The sequence below is a fragment of the Mixophyes fleayi genome, chromosome 2, assembly GCF_038048845.1.
Source record: "Mixophyes fleayi isolate aMixFle1 chromosome 2, aMixFle1.hap1, whole genome shotgun sequence".
In the NCBI taxonomy this organism is placed as follows: Eukaryota; Metazoa; Chordata; class Amphibia; order Anura; family Limnodynastidae; genus Mixophyes; species Mixophyes fleayi.
Window position 1 is genome coordinate 97,251,345 of NC_134403.1, and position 19,854 is coordinate 97,271,198.

Here is a 19,854-nt window from a genome sequence, read left to right on the forward strand (position 1 = left end):
GTTTAACATCTGGGCTGGTTTAAAAGATTTTTCAAAAAAATGTGTGACCTTACCCATAACTCCATCCAATCCAAATATTAACATGCAAAGGATGGTGGAGGATTATTTTCGAGAGGTAATTGATATGGAAATATCAGACAGTCCCTTTCTGGGAAGAAAAGCAGGCCATTTGGAAACCCATGTACAAACCTGCTTTGCAATACCTAAGCTGCCCACCCTCCAGAGTGTACTCTGAACGAGTATTCAGCACAGCCGGGAACCTAGTCAGGGATCGACGTAGGAGGTTACTTCCAAAAAATGTGGAGAAAATGATGTTCATAAAAATGAACTACATCTTCCACGAGGAAGGCCTACACCATCAAAGACATCCAAGCACTGACAGTTCTCTAATGGCAGATTCAAGCGAGCGGCGATGAATTGATAGCCTGTGATGATGATGTACACACTGATGAGGGTGAGGATGAAGCTGAAGATGATGACGATAACAACTTTTTAAAACTTTTTATATAAGTGTAGGGTGCAATCTACCCCCAAATAGAAAAGGGACTTGGGGCATTTCTATATCACTTACAGTCTTGAAAGGCTACTGTTTTGTCAATTTCACGATAAGGGTAGTGTGTCATACACAGACAGACACCAAACTGCCCTTGTCCATTTCTATTTCTATTCTACTGTCTATACCGGCTGAATTTTTTCTTTTTTACCACTAGTGGAGAGGGGGTCTGATACAAACAGAAACCAAACTGCCTTTGTCCATTTCTATTTTTATTGTACAGTCTATACTGGCTGTTTTTTTTCTATTTTACTACAAGTGGAGGGGGGGCTGATGTAGACAGAAACCAAACTGCCTTTGTCCATTTCTTTATATATTTAACTATAAGTGTAGGGTGTAATATACACCCAAAGACGATGGCTGCATTGCCAATAGGCTAAGATGGAGAGGAAGACAATCAGGTTTGCGTGCAGAATTAAGGACGGCCTACCAGGGAATAAACTGTTTTTTTCCTAATTTATTAGCTTTAGAATTAACTTACTTATCCAAGAAACAGGTGGAGCACTAAATTAGGTTAATTTAGGCCCAAAAAATTGATTTTTAAACAAAATTGCCAAACAAAACCAAAACACGCAAGGGCGGTTTTGCCAAAAACAAAACCTGAAGGTAATCTAGATCCAAAACCAAAACCAAAACACGGGGGTCAGTGACCATCTCTAATTAAAAGGAAAGCATAACCTTAAAAATAGGTCAGGCTAAATTATCATTAAATTATTTCACCTTTCACAATCCTCTTTAAAATATATAAAGCAATTCTATCTTTTTATTATGTAAAACAAATCTACTGTAGATGTCTATGTCTTGTAGAGTCTGTGAATCATTTGCATGTAGGTGCTAGTGTCTCGTATGTATAAGAGAAGAGGTTTCTGGCTTCAGCTGTAAGAGTGGCTGACCAACAAGTTAGTTGCAGCAAAGGGTGTTAAATAAACAATACCTTACAGGAGTTAGATGTTATGGCCCAATTAATTTGATTACCAACCTGCACTTGTTTTACTGCCGCACTCCCTGGATTATGCAAGTCAAGGATCATTTCCTCCTTCTGCCTCTTTAGAAGACTCACTGTGTCTCTTTTTTTAATAAGCTCAATCTTGAATGGTAATTTATTTTCTGCTACTGAAAAACGATAGCTGCTATCTGCAATTCTTTTTCTGTATTCATTATTTCTTGATAAAATAGACACAAAATCTTCTTTCTGAGTTTCCAACTCTAGTTTCCGCTTGATGTTTTCTGCATGAATTGAGTGGATTTGGGTCTCCTGCATTCCAGATTGAAGTATTATATGTTCTATTGCGCCTTCTTCTTGGGAAATCTTTTGGTCAATTTCTTTTGTTTCCAATAGAAGAGACTTCAGCTCTGCTTCAAGCTCAGAAAGTTCTGTCTAAAGAGAAACCAGAGATCATTAGGTATTATGTACTCTGAGCTCTGATCATTTTATTTTAACCTCTAATTGTTAAGTCACATAGGAAACAATTGGCAATAAAACAGAAATGAAAGCACAGTTCAACATTCCAACAAGGCATAAGAAATAAATGTGTTAAAGCACTTTAAGCTACAAAAGGTTGATGGATTTTCAGGCCAAGCTGGCTGCAACTTCAGGGATACAAAAGGTTGTAGTTGGACAAATCAGGGGGTTTCTTGCTGAGTGTGGACTTTTGCATCTGCATACGAAATGAGTTTTTGTTTGTCAGGATTTAGGGATGGTGGTAGTTTTTGAAGGGATTTTGAAGTGACATTTTCACTGTTCCCACAATGTACCTTTTCTGGTAGATCAGCAAACCAACAAAACTATAAGCAGAATGATTTTCCAGGGAAATTTAAGAATCATAAAGTGGGCATTTGGCAGACAAGTAGATGCTCTTGCACAAATAAAGAAACAGTGCTGGTTCGTAATTGTATGGTTTGTAAAGGAGATTTATAATCTTACTATCCAGCCAGTGATCTTGACCTCCAGCTCCTACACCCTTTAAAAATGTTGAAATACATTTTTGCCCCACAAAAGTGAACGCCTGCTGTGAATATACATGCTTTCATTGAAGCTACCATATTTAGAGATAAAGCCACCTCTAGAACCAGCAAATGGAAAGTCACATTTTGCTCTAAACCCATACGTGCAATTAGAAATTAGCAACATTTTTAAAATATTTGCCTCATTTCCCATTTGGCCATAAATGGATGTTTTGCTAGTGGAATTTAGCCTTAAGACTTTTCACTCCTATCCCAACCACACCACAGTGCAGAATTAATTGATCATCATTGTTCCAGCTCTATTTAGAGAGTAAATTGCATTTAATGTAAATTTATAGATACAGTGCAGAATGACATTTAGCAGGCTGGTAAGGAGTAAGCAGAACTGGAGGATTGTCCCAATATCCTGTTCTGCTGCAAAACTCTATTATTAACTAGATTTTGCTCATCCCTACGTGTAATATTTATATTTTCAATTGATATCAGAAATAGAATCAGCAACTATTCTGAAAAAAAAGGAACATACTATAAATAAATTGGTATGGGTAAAAATACAAATTAGAAAACAAGGTCAAGTTGGTGCAAGAAGGCATAAATCAGACAGTTATCAAACTGTCAAACTCTTTTAAGAATACTATTTTCTCATTTAAAATGTGGAAGTTCTGCATTACATTTTTACATGCAGCAAAAACAGCATTTCTGAATGCCACAAAGGGTTCATAGAGTTTAATAGAAAATATATACATATTTAAGATTTTAACAGATCCACTGGATAAGCATGTCATGTAAGTGGTAAAATTACAGAAATTAGGGCATGTAAATTGAGAGATCACAAATCACTTCCCAGGTACTCTCCGGTGATGCATGAATAACAATAATTAAAAATTAAGCAGCACAGATTGAGGCTTTAACTATCCATCTGGATTTTTTCTTCTTCAAAAGACAGCTTAATCTTCATACAAAAAAGACTTTCACCATATGTTTTATGGAATTAACATTTCAACTAAGCTCATTTTATTACAGCATGATTCAAACTCAAATTTGTACAGATTGTACTGACAAACTTCTGATCTGCTTAAATATTAAGATGTACAGAACTGTAGAGTAGTACAAGCTAAAGTAAAATAAAATGTCACAGTTAGTTGTCTATTACAAGAGTGATACATTCTTGTCATTAATATAAATAATTCTTCAGAAACTATCTGTATATTTTGCTAGCCCTTTTCTTCTTAGTTTCCTTTGACAATTGCCCCTTTATAATGCTTGTGACCTATTATGCAAATGAGAGAGAAGACACAATGGTCAATGGTCATGATATATTTTTACATTTCTTTAAAAATTAATTTTAAAAAATCTCCCACCCACCTCTGCACCTGTATAAAGAGGCCACTCCTACCTTACATAAATAAATTGGGTCTCCATGCTGTAGAACATGATATGCAAAGGCCTGTGTAGCAGTTCTTTCAATCAGAGTCACATCTAATATGTTATTTTGTCCTAGCTCCAATAGTAACAGTGCTGGAACATTGAAATCACATTATGTTGCAGAATTAATCTGCAGCATGACATCTGAGGGAGGGGGCAGGCCTGGAAGAATACCCTACTGCTCAAAGCTTTGTCCATCAAGACTTCCTTTGTGGAGGCCCAAGTCAACTGCAGTGTAAAACCTTACTGGTGCTGTGCAACTGCTTACTTGGGGTGCCATTGTGCAGTTTGGTACCCCACTCGATGTTGCCCTCTTCTTCTGCTCTGGGTACAGTGTGGGTGTGGCATCTGCAACCAGAGGACCCCCTGTTTAACACACTAGGGTTAGTGCAGGGCAAAATCAAGACATGTTGGGAACCATGCATCTCATGATAAACAAACAAACATTGTACTTACACTTCTCCTCCTGCACATAAACTTAACACTTGCAATAAATCACAATATACAAACGCCAACTCCTCCAGCAGATATTTTAACGGTTCCACGCACAGCTTCTCCAAACACTTTCAGCATATTGCTTCAGCAGATGTTAATGCTCTTAAATTCGCCTCTTTACTCCACCTGCACATTTCCTACATAAGTCCATTATCAGTAAAGACACAGTTACATACCCGGTATTGCAGGGTGCAGTAGTTCCACACATGCTGAAAAACACTTGACACTTGCAGGTACCAGCCAACAAATGACTGACTTGCACTCACTCCAACCAGAATTAACAACATCCCACTATCCAGGGATTCTTCCTCCTTGTCTTGGTGAACGCCATCCCATTGCAGGGACTCACAGACGTATTGGCCACACTGTTACATTCACAAATAAAATCCCAATATCCAGGAACCCTGGATTACTTGGGAACTACACTGCTTGCTATTCAATTAAATTGACAGTAATTTATTACTCAGACAGACCTCTTATAATGACCCAATAACCAGGGACTCTGCCTTTCCTGATGTCACAGTTTTACAATCACAAGGCAATTTCTATTCAGCACTGTGGGGAATCATTCCTTTAAGAGCAGCCACGCTTCCTATTTGCAGCGACCCAACCTCAAGGCATGGGAACCGTTTCCAAGGGGGCTCTCATACAGGATGACCCCTCCCCAATTCAGCTCCTGCTGCTAGCCTGGCTGCATATGCAGGGACCCCCCTCACTGTATGGTGGGCTTTAGTTGTGGGGACTCCCCCCCTCAAGTTCAGGTGCAAGGTGGGGATTCTCCTGCCTGAGAATCCCCACCTTGATTATTACCGCTCTCAGGGGCTACTACTTGATTGGGGCCTTTACCCCTTCAATGGGGTCACAATAATGCATCTTGCAGTACCCGCTAAGCATTCCCCTTCTGTCTGAGATCAGGGACATTACGCCTCTCAGAGGCTACTACTTAATTGTGGCCTCTACCCCTCTAATGGGGTCACCAAATTGCATCTTGCAGTACCCGCTACAAAGACCCCCTTCTGCTGGAGACCAGGGACAACCCTCGTTCCTCCCTGGTGCTGGCTACAATATGGCGACCTGCAGCTAGAGACAGGAAACTAGAGTCTACCTGACCTCCCTATCTCCAGCACTGGTGCTTTTTCACTCAATTCTACACTCTACACCTTTTCTTGTGATAACACGGCTATCTGCATCATCAGGTCTAATTGTATGCAAGGACCGCCTCGTCTCCTTGAGCAGCCCTCTTGGTTACCTTCTGTCTGTAAGTGTAGTTTGTTGCTACATTACAGGTAGTGAACAAAACAAGGGGTAATACCTGGGTAAATAAGGGGCACCAAGCATATTAAAATGTATGGCTCATACATTTATTAAGCAAATAACACTGCGGTATGGTCAGATTCATGTATAAAATTGCTGGTCTGCCCTGTTTATCTTCGGTTAAGGCTAGCATACCTGAAAGAGGAGACCTTGGTGACTATGAATGAGGGATGATTGTTGGGCTGTGTATGGGAGCAGTTCAGTGACCAAGAAGGCTCAACTTTTCAAGGTTTTCATGAGCAACAGTATCTAAGATAATAATAGCATGGAAATCCAAGAGAATAATATCAGAAAGGGCAGCAATAGGTGGAAACGTGTTTTCCAGAATCGTAACATTTGTGCATGAATTTCACCTGCAGATCAATTGACTGCAAATTGCAATCTGTGGAGAAGAGTATTTGGTTTCATTGAAATGATCTGAAAAAACCCTCCACAATCAAGGATATTATGGTTGAGTTGCAGTGGATAAACCGCTCATCACACCTAATAATACACGTTTATGATGTCAGTTTTGCAAATAACACAGGCAATGGACAACTGAGCAGTGGAAGAAGCTGATATGCTCAGATGACTTCAAAATGTTCTCAACAAATGGACCTGTGCACATGTGGCGCAAACCTAATGAACTCTGCATGCTGGGTGCTTCTTTCCAACAAATGACAGGTTCTAGTGGTTCCATAATATCATGAGATGCATATTCCTTGTATAACTTGGGTGCAGTCAATCGTTCACTTAGAAGACCAGGTCAATGCTAATCGCTAGTTAATGGTACGAAGTGATCATCTTTATTCTATGTGTAGGCATTTCTTTCCTAATGACAGAGTTGTCCTTGCAAATAAAAAAAGATCTGGGCATAGACCTGGGCACAGACCTGGGCATGCATAACATGTGGGTATGAAAAGATTAATGAACACAAAACCACCTAGTCTATCCAAAAAATTACTACGATAACAAAACAATATGTCTCACACTCACTATTAACCTCCAAGTACTGCCACCACTAAGATTTACTGAAACTCTTGCAATCACAACCTAATTTAATCAGATACTACAAAACAATCAATACCATGAATAATTGTAGCGTTATAAAAACCAAGCCTATCTGACACATGAATTCTTTATGAACACAAAGACAGAGACTTAATTCATCAAGCCAAGTATCTGCTGATTTTGAGCATATCGTACTAAAAATCACTCAGCACATGCCCAGAACAATATACAAACGCCAACTCCTCCAGCAGATATTTTAACGGTTCCACGCACAGCTTCTCCAAACACTTTCAGCATATTGCTTCAGCAGATGTTAATGCTCTTAAATTCGCCTCTTTACTCCACCTGCACATTTCCTACATAAGTCCATTATCAGTAAAGACACAGTTACATACCCGGTATTGCAGGGTGCAGTAGTTCCACACATGCTGAAAAACACTTGACACTTGCAGGTACCAGCCAACAAATGACTGACTTGCACTCACTCCAACCAGAATTAACAACATCCCACTATCCAGGGATTCTTCCTCCTTGTCTTGGTGAACGCCATCCCATAATTGTAGCGTTATAAAAACCAAGCCTATCTGACACATGAATTCTTTATGAACACAAAGACAGAGACTTAATTCATCAAGGCAAGTATCTGCTGATTTTGAGCATATCGTACTAAAAATCACTCAGCACATGCCCAGAACTGGGAGATACGTCCATTAATGCAGCCCTGTCCACCACGTCTTCAAATGCAAAGGACACTTACTTCAGCCTACGATTTCGGGGAGTGAACATGGTGGGGAAGCGGCTATTTTGCCATAGTTAACATAAAGTAGGGGTGTACCAAACTCAAGCAAATGCAGCCACATCTGAGTCAAGCTCTGAGCATCTCAAAGTTACTCGTTTTCAGAGTAAAAAAAAAAATCTAAACTTTTTTTTTTTTTACCGTTTGATCATTGATGCATTTATTATTAACAGGTGGCATTAATTATTTGTTTACTTTTTCTGTGTTCTTTGGCAAATTTATACTTCACATAGATATTGGACATATCATGCAGTGTCTTGTGTAGTAGAACACAGTAGACATAGACCTGAATTCAGCAGCGCACATATCTTGAGATCAGTGCCTTGATGAATTTGGGAGTGCGCAAAGCCAAAATACGTCCGTTTAAAACCAAAAGCAAGTTGCACTCAGTATGCATGTCTTGATGAATCAGTCTCAGAATGTCTTAATAACAAATTGACATACAGAAAAATAAATTGAAATAGCTGCTTTAAAAAACAACATAGAAACAGAAGGACCACACTCAGATACTCTTTATTGTAATTTGGTGCCTGGGAAAGGCTAAAAGATATAACCTATTTATCAGACTAATCCCCAAAAACTGACAATTTCTAAAAACATCCCTTTATTTTCTTCCTTGCTCAAACCCACTTTCTCTGTGGCATACCGTAACTAAAAGAGATGGCTGGTCTGTTTATCTGTTTTACAACATTTTTTCTAAGAACAGGAACGGATTTTAAAAATATATTATAAATCTCTTGTGGCATTCATTCCACTAAACATGGTGTAACTGTTTGCACATAGGCCTGAGCCCTGCGTACCAAAGTGTTTGCCACTGCCCATGTAGAATGTGCTCTTAGGATTCCCGGAACCTCATGTCAGTTACTCTTTTAAGCCTGTGCAATGACCTCTCTGATCCATCTTGCAAAAGTATATTTGGATGGAGCGTTTCCTACACGCAGAAAAAAAAATTGATCCATTTTTTCTGAAATGAGGAGCAAACCGAAATTGCCCTGGCAGTCTTTCCTCCTTGTCATTAGTTTGTTGTGGTATGAGTGATGGAAGTATGTTCTCCTCATTTATTTGAGAAGTAGAAATACTTTGGGTAGGAAAATAAGAATCATTTGTAACACCACCTTGTCCATAGTGGGATTCCAGCTGGGCAGCTTTTGTGAGATTTTATTGATAAATTAAAGCAATATAAAAGTGGCTCTCCAGGTGTTGTGAAACTACAAATCCCAGCATGCTCTGTCAGCTACTGGCTGTCTATCTACCAGCAAAGCATGCTGGGGCTTGTAGTTTCACAACACCTGGAGAGCCACAGGTTGGCCAGGCCTGCCATAGGAGGTTTTATAATGCTGCGATAGAAAAACAGTCCTGTCGCTGACTATTAATAAATAGGCCTGTGAGTCCTGTAAATAAATGTTGACGTAAAAGATAAGAGACCAAATTGTTGAAGGTTTGTGGCTGTCATAACAACCAAATAATTTGTTTAAAAGGGAAGCAACTTAAAAAAAATAACAAAATAATCATGGTCTGACAAGAGTTCAGACTTAACATTCTTGTTAAAAATAATTCCCCATATCACTAAAACAGTCTTTCAACCTTGCCCTCAATGTTTGCTAACAGTGCAGATTTTCAGGTTCTGTCATGCACTCTGGTGTGTACTGCTTTGTATCTGGAACCACCACTCCCCTAAAACTTCCACTAACATGACAGCGACTGTTCTCAATAACAACATTATTTCCTGCAGTGACTGCACCACTAAAATAAGAGTAGAGTAAAATAAATAAATATGACAGTGGAGAACCATTGCCATACACCAACATCAAGACATTAAAATGTGGACCGCAAACCCTGCACACTGTATTTACACACTAAACACAACTATAGCAGAATCAAACAACATGACTGTGATAACTCACTTGGAACTGGCTGAGCACTTTTCTGTTTCTCTGTATTCCAGAGGCTTGGCTTTGCTGTTGCCGCGTCACCTGCGTTACCACCTCATTTAGAGAAGATGTGGTGTCCATTTCTTGCAACGCATACAAAATAGAAAAGAAATTAAATATGATTTTATGGCTTGTGACATGGTGTGATTAGATTTGCTGCCTTTATTATGTACTCATATGTATTGGCTCTTCACAGCTTACTAAGCAACTTGCTGCCGTTGAATAATTTGGCGCCCAATTATAGAACATAATTTGCTCTAAAGGTAACTATAAATATAGTCCTCACTATCCGCTGTTTTAGTGTAGACTGTGAACTCTCAGGAGCAGGGCCCTGCCTACCCGTTCTTTTCACATGTGCATTTATTTTGTCTTCCTTATATGTCATTGTTTTATGTTTGTCCTGCTTTCCCCACTGGTTGGCACAATGGCACCTTACAAAGCAACGATAATAATAGTAATGTGGATAATAAGAAATAAGTGTGAGAATTTGTGTCTTAATCATTGGGGCATATTCAAGTATTTGAATATCCCGCCGTGTTAAAACTATTACCGTTATTACGGTAATAGTTAGCTGGATTTCAGCTCGCGGCTCAGGGAGCTGCGAGCTGAAATCCAGTGAGAAAACTACCATAATAACGTTTTTTTACATGCACTATTACCGTAATAACGGTAATAGTGCACACGCCACGAGATTTTTGGTGTTTCCGCCGACAATTGAATATGCCCCATTGTGTCTTAATCATTAAAGTGCACCTATAATTTACACACAATGGTGGCAACCTTTCTTCCTAGAGAACGTATAGACTGCATTCACAAGAATATTGGTTCTGACTTTTAGACCACTGGTCATTATGGTGTAAATCACAATTCCAGTATAAAAATGCATTGTTATCATCAAACCCTTCCATCTATCCTCAGTCATTTAAATAAAACCTTTGTTTTGGAACAGAGCCGTAACTAGGCATGTGCGGGCGGTGCCGTCGACCAGGGCGCAAGTCCAAGGGGGCGTAGCAGCCGCCTGCTACCTGCCTTCAGCCCTTAACTTCCACAGTGGAACGCATGTGAGTTCCACTGACAGGAAGTTCGGCATTTGGAATGCAAACTTGCGTTCCAAATGCTGAGTGGAAGTTAAGGGCGGAAGGTAAGAGATGAAGTCTCTCTCTCTCTCTCGATAAAACAACTAAGGTTAGAAATTACATTTTTATCAGTTTGTGATATTTTCTAAAAAACCTTACTAAAAATGTTTTCAGCTATTACGTTTTTCCTACTATACACAAAAGTATTATGCCAATGGGTTTCAGATTGTAATGCCCTTTACCTGTAGATGCTGCTACTAGTTTCACAACTAGAGATTTATTTTAAAAATATATGTATTTATAAGACAGCAACACTAGTGTAGTGCTCTGATTTGGTCAGATATTAAAGGGGATCACCACCTAAAGTTAAATAATATGTATGTACTACCAACGTCATGCGTACTACTGAGCAGCTTGTGTCTTCTCAAACTCCTGCCATCAGTATTGCAAATTAAATTTACATTTGTAAGCCTGACTCTTTGCTCTGCTTCAACACTAATTTATATTCCCACCCCCTAAAGCCATCCATGGGACTGAATAAATCAAGCCAAACTATTTGTTATTTTTAGATTTAGGGGGAGAAAACCCTTTCAAAAGCAGGGATAAAATCTTCCATAGTAAAATAGTAACACTTTTAAATCTGTGATTGCCCCTTGCTCTGAAATTGCACTCATAATCAATGTATAGCCAAATTGGGCAGCATTATCAGTGCAATGTAATATATATCAGTGTAATATATATATATATATATATATATATATATATATGCATTTGCAAATATGTGTAAAAGGATTCTTTCAGTAAAGTGCTAGCCACACCCCCACATTAGGTTGGCCACACCCACTTGTCAAATGTCACTCCCACTTAGATGGGGGGGCGACGGTGCCCTGTCTCGCCCAGGCCACTAAAATGTCTAGTTATGGCACTGTTTTGGAACTCCTCATTGTCTGCGGATAGTGCAGCTATGCTGGTTAGTTCTCCAGAAAATCAGGGATGCAAAATAAGCAGAGTTGATAAGCAAAACCTAAATGAATACAATATATATGTTAGATGCATATATATCCTAAATATTATGCTTTATTTCATGATATAAAAAACTTTTTTAATTCATGCACTGTTATTTTAATATATGCACTGAAATCCAGTAAAAGAAGTAAGGCAAGCATTACAGAAAACATCTAGAACAGATCAAAGTAGCATTTTAACTATATGCAAATAAGAGCATTTTTTTGGGCTAAAATGATCTTTCTCAGCCGACAGCACTTTAGTTGATTAACATATATTTATTCTTGCTGGTGGGATTTTTCTTCTTAAAAGCACTGTATGATGTCCATTACTAAAGACAATGGTAAGATTTTTAACATATTAACTGCAAATACCTTATGTTTCATTATAAGAGTAAAAATCTCCCTTGACCACAGAGTCCATACAAATATTTAATTGATAAATTCATTTATCTGTAACAGATAGTAGACTCACTGGCATGTTGTCTTAAAAGAAAGCTGGTATTAATATATTATATATTGCAAAAATTAATTTAATTCAACACAGAAATCCATACTTCTTTAAAGTTCACATTTTACTACTTAATGGGGGGTATTCAATTGTTAGCGTTAACGAAAAAAAACGAGCGCTCAAAAAATATTACCGTTTATACGGTAATATTGCGCGCGAAAAGCGTTAATACGGTAGTTTACTCGCGGAATTTCAGGGAGCGGCGAGCTGAAATTCCGCGAGTATTTACCGTATTAACGCTAAGATTTTTTGAGCGCTCGTTTTTTTCGTTAACGCTAACAATTGAATACCCCCCAATATGTGAAAAAAAATCAGTAATATTTTGTAACCTTTATTTGCACAATATCATTGAATAATTTATCTACATATTTGTGTACATACAGTATTATTACATCCAGTTCTGATTTGAAATGTTATTGCCTAATGAGATTGAAAATTATGTAACAGAAGTAGATATTATTCTCTGTACTGTTTTAAATATACGGAGGGCGCTTGGCTCCACCCACTTGCTACTCCAGGAAGGATTTGGTTATCTTGAGAGTGTGGTGCATGTTCTACTGAACCAAAACCACACCAGGGGGTATAGTTACTAAACTGCGGGTTTGAAAAAGTGGAGATGTTGTCTATAGCAACATTTTGTAGAATGTACTAAATAAATGATAACTAGAATCTGATTGGTTGCTATAGGCACCATCTCCACTTTTTCGAACCCGCAGTTTAGTAAATACACCACCAGGACTATGCCATTGCCCACAACCAGGACTGTGTGTGCAGAGAGACACAGGTGGATTTAAGGAGCAGATAGAGACAGGCAGAGGAAGAGGAGGGAGAGAGATATACTAGGGCTGCTTCTGTGAGACCAGCATGGGTGATGTAGAGGACTGACCTCTACACCACCCATGTGTGACTGACCACATGAATAGGGGACAGATTGTAAGCTTGCGAGCAGGGTTCTCTTACCTCTCTGTCTGTATGTATTACCCAGTATTGTTTTATTAATGTTTGTTCCCAATTGTAAAGTGCTACGGAATTTGCTGGCGCTATATAAATAAATGATGATGATGATGACAGAGCCGGGACAAGGTGACACAGGGATGGTGGTAACACAGTGATAACCAAAATAACAGGTCGGCAGAGTCAACTGGCATCCATATAATTAACAAATAATTTACTATATAATCTCTATAGTAAGGGAACATATTATCATTATACAGTATGCTCCATATATGCTGGAATGGTAATATTGGTTCTTGGTCACTTCCCATATTTTCTTTCTCTTCCAGTGTACATAATTTATAACCTTGAACTATCCTGTATTAACTTCCTCTCTCCAATATACTCCACCTCAAATATTTCATAATGATCCTTAACCAAAATCTGCATGTAACCTTCAGCACCAACTTGGTAACCATATCTACATGTTCTACAGATCAGACTACCTCAATCTATACTTCAGCTCCTTCCAGTTCTCCTCTCTCCATACTCAGGAAGAGACAAGTGAGTGTTTACATGTTGTAACTTTATTGATAACAGCAAATGACAATGTGTAAACAATATACAGTTACCATCTGACACAATCTATATTATTGGCTAGTCTGCTGATGAGAGGGGCTGGGTAGGAAATCCTGACGGAAGACATATTGACACTTATCCTGCCGACACGAAAATGCAGGGTAAATGCCGATATTTCCATTTGCCCGACACTCAGTCAGAAATTTGACCACCGCTGGATGAGAGAGACAGAGAGGGTGATAGACAGAGGGGAGGTTTCAATGAAAATCTGTATATTACAGTCATATTTAAAAATGATGAAAACTAAATACAAGTTACTCGTATATGCATGCCGTCCAACTTTCCAATGTGGACAAAACTTTTAATTAATTAGCGTGGCCGCTATATTATATGAAGTTGTAGCTATCTATTCGCATTACATCATTTAAATTTGCATTTGGGCTACTGCAAGAAACAAGATTCTCATAAAATGCATAGCAGGGAAGTTTTCCCCAAATAACACCATTGTGACATTACCTTTTACCAAACCAAATAAAGACACGGACACCAAATTAAAGTTGGAATGAATGACGGTATTTATTTATATTTAAACTAATAGGACTGTAAGGCGGACGAGAGCAGGGCAGTCAGGAACGCAAAACCAATAAGGTGGAAAGGTCAGACCATAGTACCACCAACCCAGGATCATACCTTATCTATTGGCCGGTGCTAAGATCAAGTCCAACGGCAAGACTATGCCCCCTAATTAACTCCGCCAGTATAAACCATACAAACTGGCCCAAAGGTCCTCCTAACAAACGGACCAACCATGGTATGACACCATAACCACAGAGGGGTAGTGACCTATGACAAGATCACCCAAGCACCATATGCACAGTTACAGACTGCACTGCTCTCCTACTCTAACCAATAACCAAACCAGATATCTCAGAATTGCAGGGAGGGCGGGAGGAATCCGGAAGCAGGAAGGACTGTAACCTCTGAGCGCAGACTTATAACTGTGTATAAGTCCCATCCCCTTCCTGCTCCTATTGGCTGAAATTCCAGGAATCCACATATCATAGGTTCTTTGGCAAGTAACTCACCTGCATGATTTTAACTGCGTTTAGTCTAAGGGACACACTTCTCTTAAATTGTTAAAGGAATAAACAGATGTGGAGGTGTTTGTATTTCATCATATTTTATATTGGAAATGCAATATTCTCTCATGTGTCTATGACCCTTCATTACATTATTATGTTGTGTGCAAATAGACTAATGCAACTTTAGCTCTTACAACAGACACTATTATGCCACACCTCTACAATCTATGGGGTGTAAGTATACACATGTGTGTGCCTGACATATATGTGGTGCAAATGCTACTGTTTTCAAGCTGGACACACCTTGAGCTGCTTCTGACACAATATATACAATTAAGTATGTGTTTTATTGTGTCCGACTTTTCTAAGTATGCCCAACAGTGTTGAACTGTAAATGAGCACCATAATCTGCAAATGACAGGAAGTGTACTAAATTATACTGTTTTTCCCCCTGTAATAATTTATTTCTGGAATTAAATGCAGCAATGTAAACTGCATTTTTTTATGAGTGGTTGTATTCAGAGCCGGATTTAGACCTCATAGGGCCCTAGGCAGGATACTGTTTTTGGGCCCCCTCCCTGAAACAATCCATAGCACTATATTTTTGCAGCCTACCATATACCCCTATAGTTACGTAGAAGTGAAAGCATGTGCCGCCGCATGCCTACCATATACCCCTATAGTTAAGTAGATATGAAAGCATGTGCCGCCAAAGAAGGTGAGGGCCTGGCTTGCATCTTTGGGGGCGTACCTAACATGTGAAAAGAGCAAGGCCACCCTGCTGCAGAAAAAGGCACCCCTAAATAATTACCAAGCAGTCCCGTTTATTTAAGTAGTTGGGTCAAAACAACTTAATAAATATTGAAGTCAGGGCAGAAATACTTACTTAAGTTGTTTGCAAAAATAATATGCATAAATCCAAGTATGTGCTCTTGTCACTTTTGTCCCTCTATCATCACACTGTGCCCCTTCATTGTCACTTTTGCCCCTTCACAATATCACATGTGCCCTTCACCATCACCTCTGTGCCAATCACCATCACCACCTCTGTGCCAATCACCATCACCACTTCTGTGCCAATCACCATCTCTGTGCCCTTTCACCATCACCACCTCTGTGCCAATCACCATCACCACCTCTGTGCCCTTCACCATCATCACTTCTGTGCCAATCACCATCTCTGTGCCCTTTCACAATCACCACCTCTGTGCCAAACACCATCATCACCTCTGTGCCCTTCACCATCACCACTTCTGTGCCAATCACCATCTCTGTGCCCTTCACCATCACCTCCTCTGTGCCCATCACCACCTCTGTGCCAATCACCATCACCACCTCTGTGCCCATCACCACCTCTGTGCCAATCACCATCACCACGTCTGTGCCAATCACCATCACCACCTCTGTGCCCATCACCACCTCTGTGCCCTTCACCATCACCACTTCTGTGCCAATCACCATCACGACCTCTGTGCCTCTTCACCTTCACCACCTCTGTGCCCATCACCACCTCTGTACCCATCACCACCTCTGTGCCCCTTCACCATCACCACCTCTGTGCCCATCACCATCACCACCTCTGTGCAAATCACCATCACCACCTCTGTGCCAATCACCATCACCAATTCTGTGCCCCTTCACCATCACCACCTCTGTCCCTCCGTTGTTTTACTTACCTTTCTATTGCCTCTCTTCTCCGGCGCGCTGCTCCTCCTCGGTCAGTCCAGATTTAAATAAAAAAAAGTCAGGTGATCGCTCGTTGGGTCCCGGCAGCCTCTTCTCCTCTATCACTGAGACACTGAGAGGAGAAGAGGCTGCTGGGACCCGATTCGCGGCACCCGACCCCCCCTCCCCCAACCCGCGACTCGTGGGGGGGGGGGCGCGAGTCGGGGGAGGGGCCGAATTAGTATTATTTTTTTTTAAATTGCTCCTGTCCCCCCCCAGCTGTGCCCCCCGACAGCCGCTAGGCCCTAGGCAGGTGCCTAGGTTGCCTAGTGGTAAATCCGGCCCTGGTAGTATTTTGTGAAAAGTTTTCATGATTGCTACATTACATTAAAAGGAATCTTTTTCAGTTCCAATAAAATTGTGCATAGTAGTGCAATATTTGAAACTATGTACTATACAAGTGATAAGCCAACACAAACAAAAATATGGTACATTACCCTCAACAAACACATCTAGAGAGAAATTAAAAGGTATCCAGCGCTACTGTCTGTGTTCACACCTCTTAATGTACACAATTTAAAATTCTTAGTGACGTTAATATGGAAAACCAGAGTCAGGGATAAGCCCCTCTAGCTACTCCCTGATTAGATATTATATATTCACACAGTTAGACAATATATCACCTCTATTTTGTCAGGAAAACCTATCCTAACTGCCTTTACCAGTCACAAACCGCACTTTGCGCACTGGTGACTTGGAAGTGTTTACTGTAAGGGAACACACCGGATTCCAGCCCAAATCTCACACTCACCTCTTTCCCTAAGGTTACAGATTTGCTGAATCACCCCAAACAGCGCTCAAACAACCACACCCACTTCAGTCTTGCCACCACCTATTGAATACGGGCAATAGTACTCCAATATCCTGTCCCACACTGGCACGCAATGAGCACTCCTTGTTACACACAGTTAGCAAGGCACCAGCAAAGAAAGGGTTACCCTTAACCCTTCAAGGCTCTATGACACAAATGTACATGCAGGCACACACTAGGCTTGGTATACAAATGTATTCGTAATTCACAACTCAGCTATGACAGGTTTTAGATATAATTGTAAGGCGCTGCAATTAACCCTTATGCTATGACTTGTGCTGCAGCTCTTCAAAGACAGAATCTGAATCTGTCAGAAGTACAAATAGACATGCCAAAAAGAGAGAGAGCGCAAAGCATCAAGCATAATATAAAAATAAACAATTTATTGAATATGTATAATTGAATAAAATAACAATTGGATAAGACATATAACCAATGAGCTAGTATCAATAATAATATAATAGCTGACAGCTGTTGTATTAACAGACTTGAGCAAGTATTAAATACACCGATAGGTGCAATTGGCACCAGTAGATATCATACAGGTACTTAGCTTCTCTTCGTGAGCCCGTGGATTCCAAACTACCAAAGTCAGTCCTGATTCAATGCCTCCGGGCTCACGAAGGTGTATTTAATATCTGGACACTGACACAGGTTACCTACTTATTTGTTACCGATTGAGCCCTAAGAGGATTAGAACACCATTAACAACATACATTTCTTCAGTCTGTGGTATAGATATTTGCAAAGGCAGTGTATTTTTTCTATATATGGTACCATATCATACAACTTTTTGGCCATCATTCCTGATTTGTGTTTGACTTGCTCAAGTCTGTGAATACAACAGCTGTCAGCTATTATATCATTATTGATACTAGCTCATTGGTTATATGTCTTATCCAATTGTTATTTTATTCGATTATACATTATTAAAGTAATTCTATCTTTTCAAATAAGCATTGCCCAAGCGATTGTATTGTGTTTCTAACGCACAAAGTGATTTATTTTAGCAGATGCAACGTTTAACAGTTCAACACATGATTATATTATGATACAGTACAGTACAGCCAATACCAAAAGATAAATACATACCGCTGCTATCGCATGCTCTCGCTACGCTCCCACAGGACCCAGTGAACAGTATATCTCTATGAAATACTGTGGGTATGAGTAGACTGAGGCTAGTGGGGGTGCAGCTATGATTATATATACAGTCAGTGTTACAGAGTGAACAATAGAGATGACATGGTTTGCTTCTATAGGTCCAGACATCAGATGGGTCCAGGGTAAACAGGTCATAGGCTAGTTGAGACTAAGGAATCCAAAGGTGGGGGTCATCTCTCCAGGGGATGTGCTCCAGTTACAGTTAAACCATTAGCATTTCATAGCCAGCATCATACAAAGGTTTATTCCCTAACATCAATAACTAAAGTATGCAATGTGCGATCTCTTCGCCGAATGCACCGGACAGCTGCTGATGAATAGGGGTTTAATATGATACTAGACATGACACCTTTCCTATAAGCTGAACCTTAAATATCATTGAAGTGTACATATAATCATATTATATAAACTAATAATAAACCAAATACTTTCTGCTCATAAATTACAGTGTAACGGACTAGCATGAACATGATTTATATATAAATAACTAAATGTTGTAATGTGAGTGTGTACGTGCGTATTTTACCATGCGATCGCACCACGTGCTGTGTTAGGTGGCATACGGATCTGTGTTACGTGGCGTACGAATCGCAATCGCACGGCAAAACAATATTAACCAATATACTTTCGTTCATCCAATTATACGACTTTGACAACATATTCAATAAATTGTTTATTTTTATATTATGCTGAATGCTTTGCGCTCTCTCTCTTTTCGGCATGACAGGTTTTAGCATGGTCAAGCAATCTTATCTCTTCTACACAGGCAATGGATTCGTTTAGAGCAATAAGGACAAAACTATTAAATTGTTAGATTTAATACACAAAAGGTACAATGCTTACAGAGAATTAAAAAAAAATCAATTAGATACATATGTGACATATAAATATAAAAATGCAAACAGTTATAAAAACAAAGTGGATGAAAGTGCGGAGCATAGCTTAGGTTTAATAATCTGTATGCCTGGGGGTAGGCAGAAAAGATACACAATCCTTCAATTAGATTGATCCCCAAGAAACTGACAATGTGACCCTTCCCAACACAGGTTTTTTAACAGGGGCAGTGTTAATGCTAATAGGAGGGGGTGTACCATGGGTGTCACTATAGTTTGCTCACAAATATTCCCAAGCTTTTGACCTTTGGGTAATTCCTCACAGATATATCCCAGAGACATAACTCCCCCTTCAATAAACCGGTCATAATCTCCCACACATTTAAATACCAAACATGATGGAATTATGACATACCTTTTCCAAAGATATGTGATTATAGCTATACCCGGATACCGCCAGTACCTGTCATTCACAACCCTGTTGTTCCCAAAATATGAAAAATGAAGAAATTTTTCTTTGAAGCTCATATTTCTATATACCTGTATAGAACTTCGAATGCGGCCTTTGTCTGCAAGGATGTCCAGCTGTGACCGACCCCACAAAGTCTATTCAGGTGTCCAAAAACCAACTTGTGTCAGGATAAAGCTCACAGCAGCGGCCCTTTGA

At 39.6% G+C, this 19,854-nt stretch overlaps 1 protein-coding gene across 3 annotated transcripts in view; it reads right to left on the minus strand.

Moving 5' to 3' along the window:
- CCDC122 (coiled-coil domain containing 122) overlaps positions 1-19,854 on the minus strand; it is a 45,139-nt gene that overhangs the window by 15,231 nt on the left and 10,054 nt on the right. Inside the window, exons 1-3 of one of the 3 annotated variants that reach the window (XM_075199749.1) lie at positions 13,500-13,578; positions 9,443-9,552; positions 1,533-1,931 (exon numbers count right to left, since the gene is read on the minus strand). In XM_075199749.1, coding sequence (XP_075055850.1) covers positions 1,533-1,931; positions 9,443-9,550 — 507 coding nt within the window. In that variant the 5' untranslated portion in view covers positions 9,551-9,552; positions 13,500-13,578. Of the gene's footprint in view, positions 1-1,532; positions 1,932-4,211; positions 4,290-9,442; positions 9,553-13,499; positions 13,579-19,854 lie in introns of those variants that run through there. The other 2 variants (XM_075199750.1, XM_075199751.1) reach the window with 2 other exon arrangements.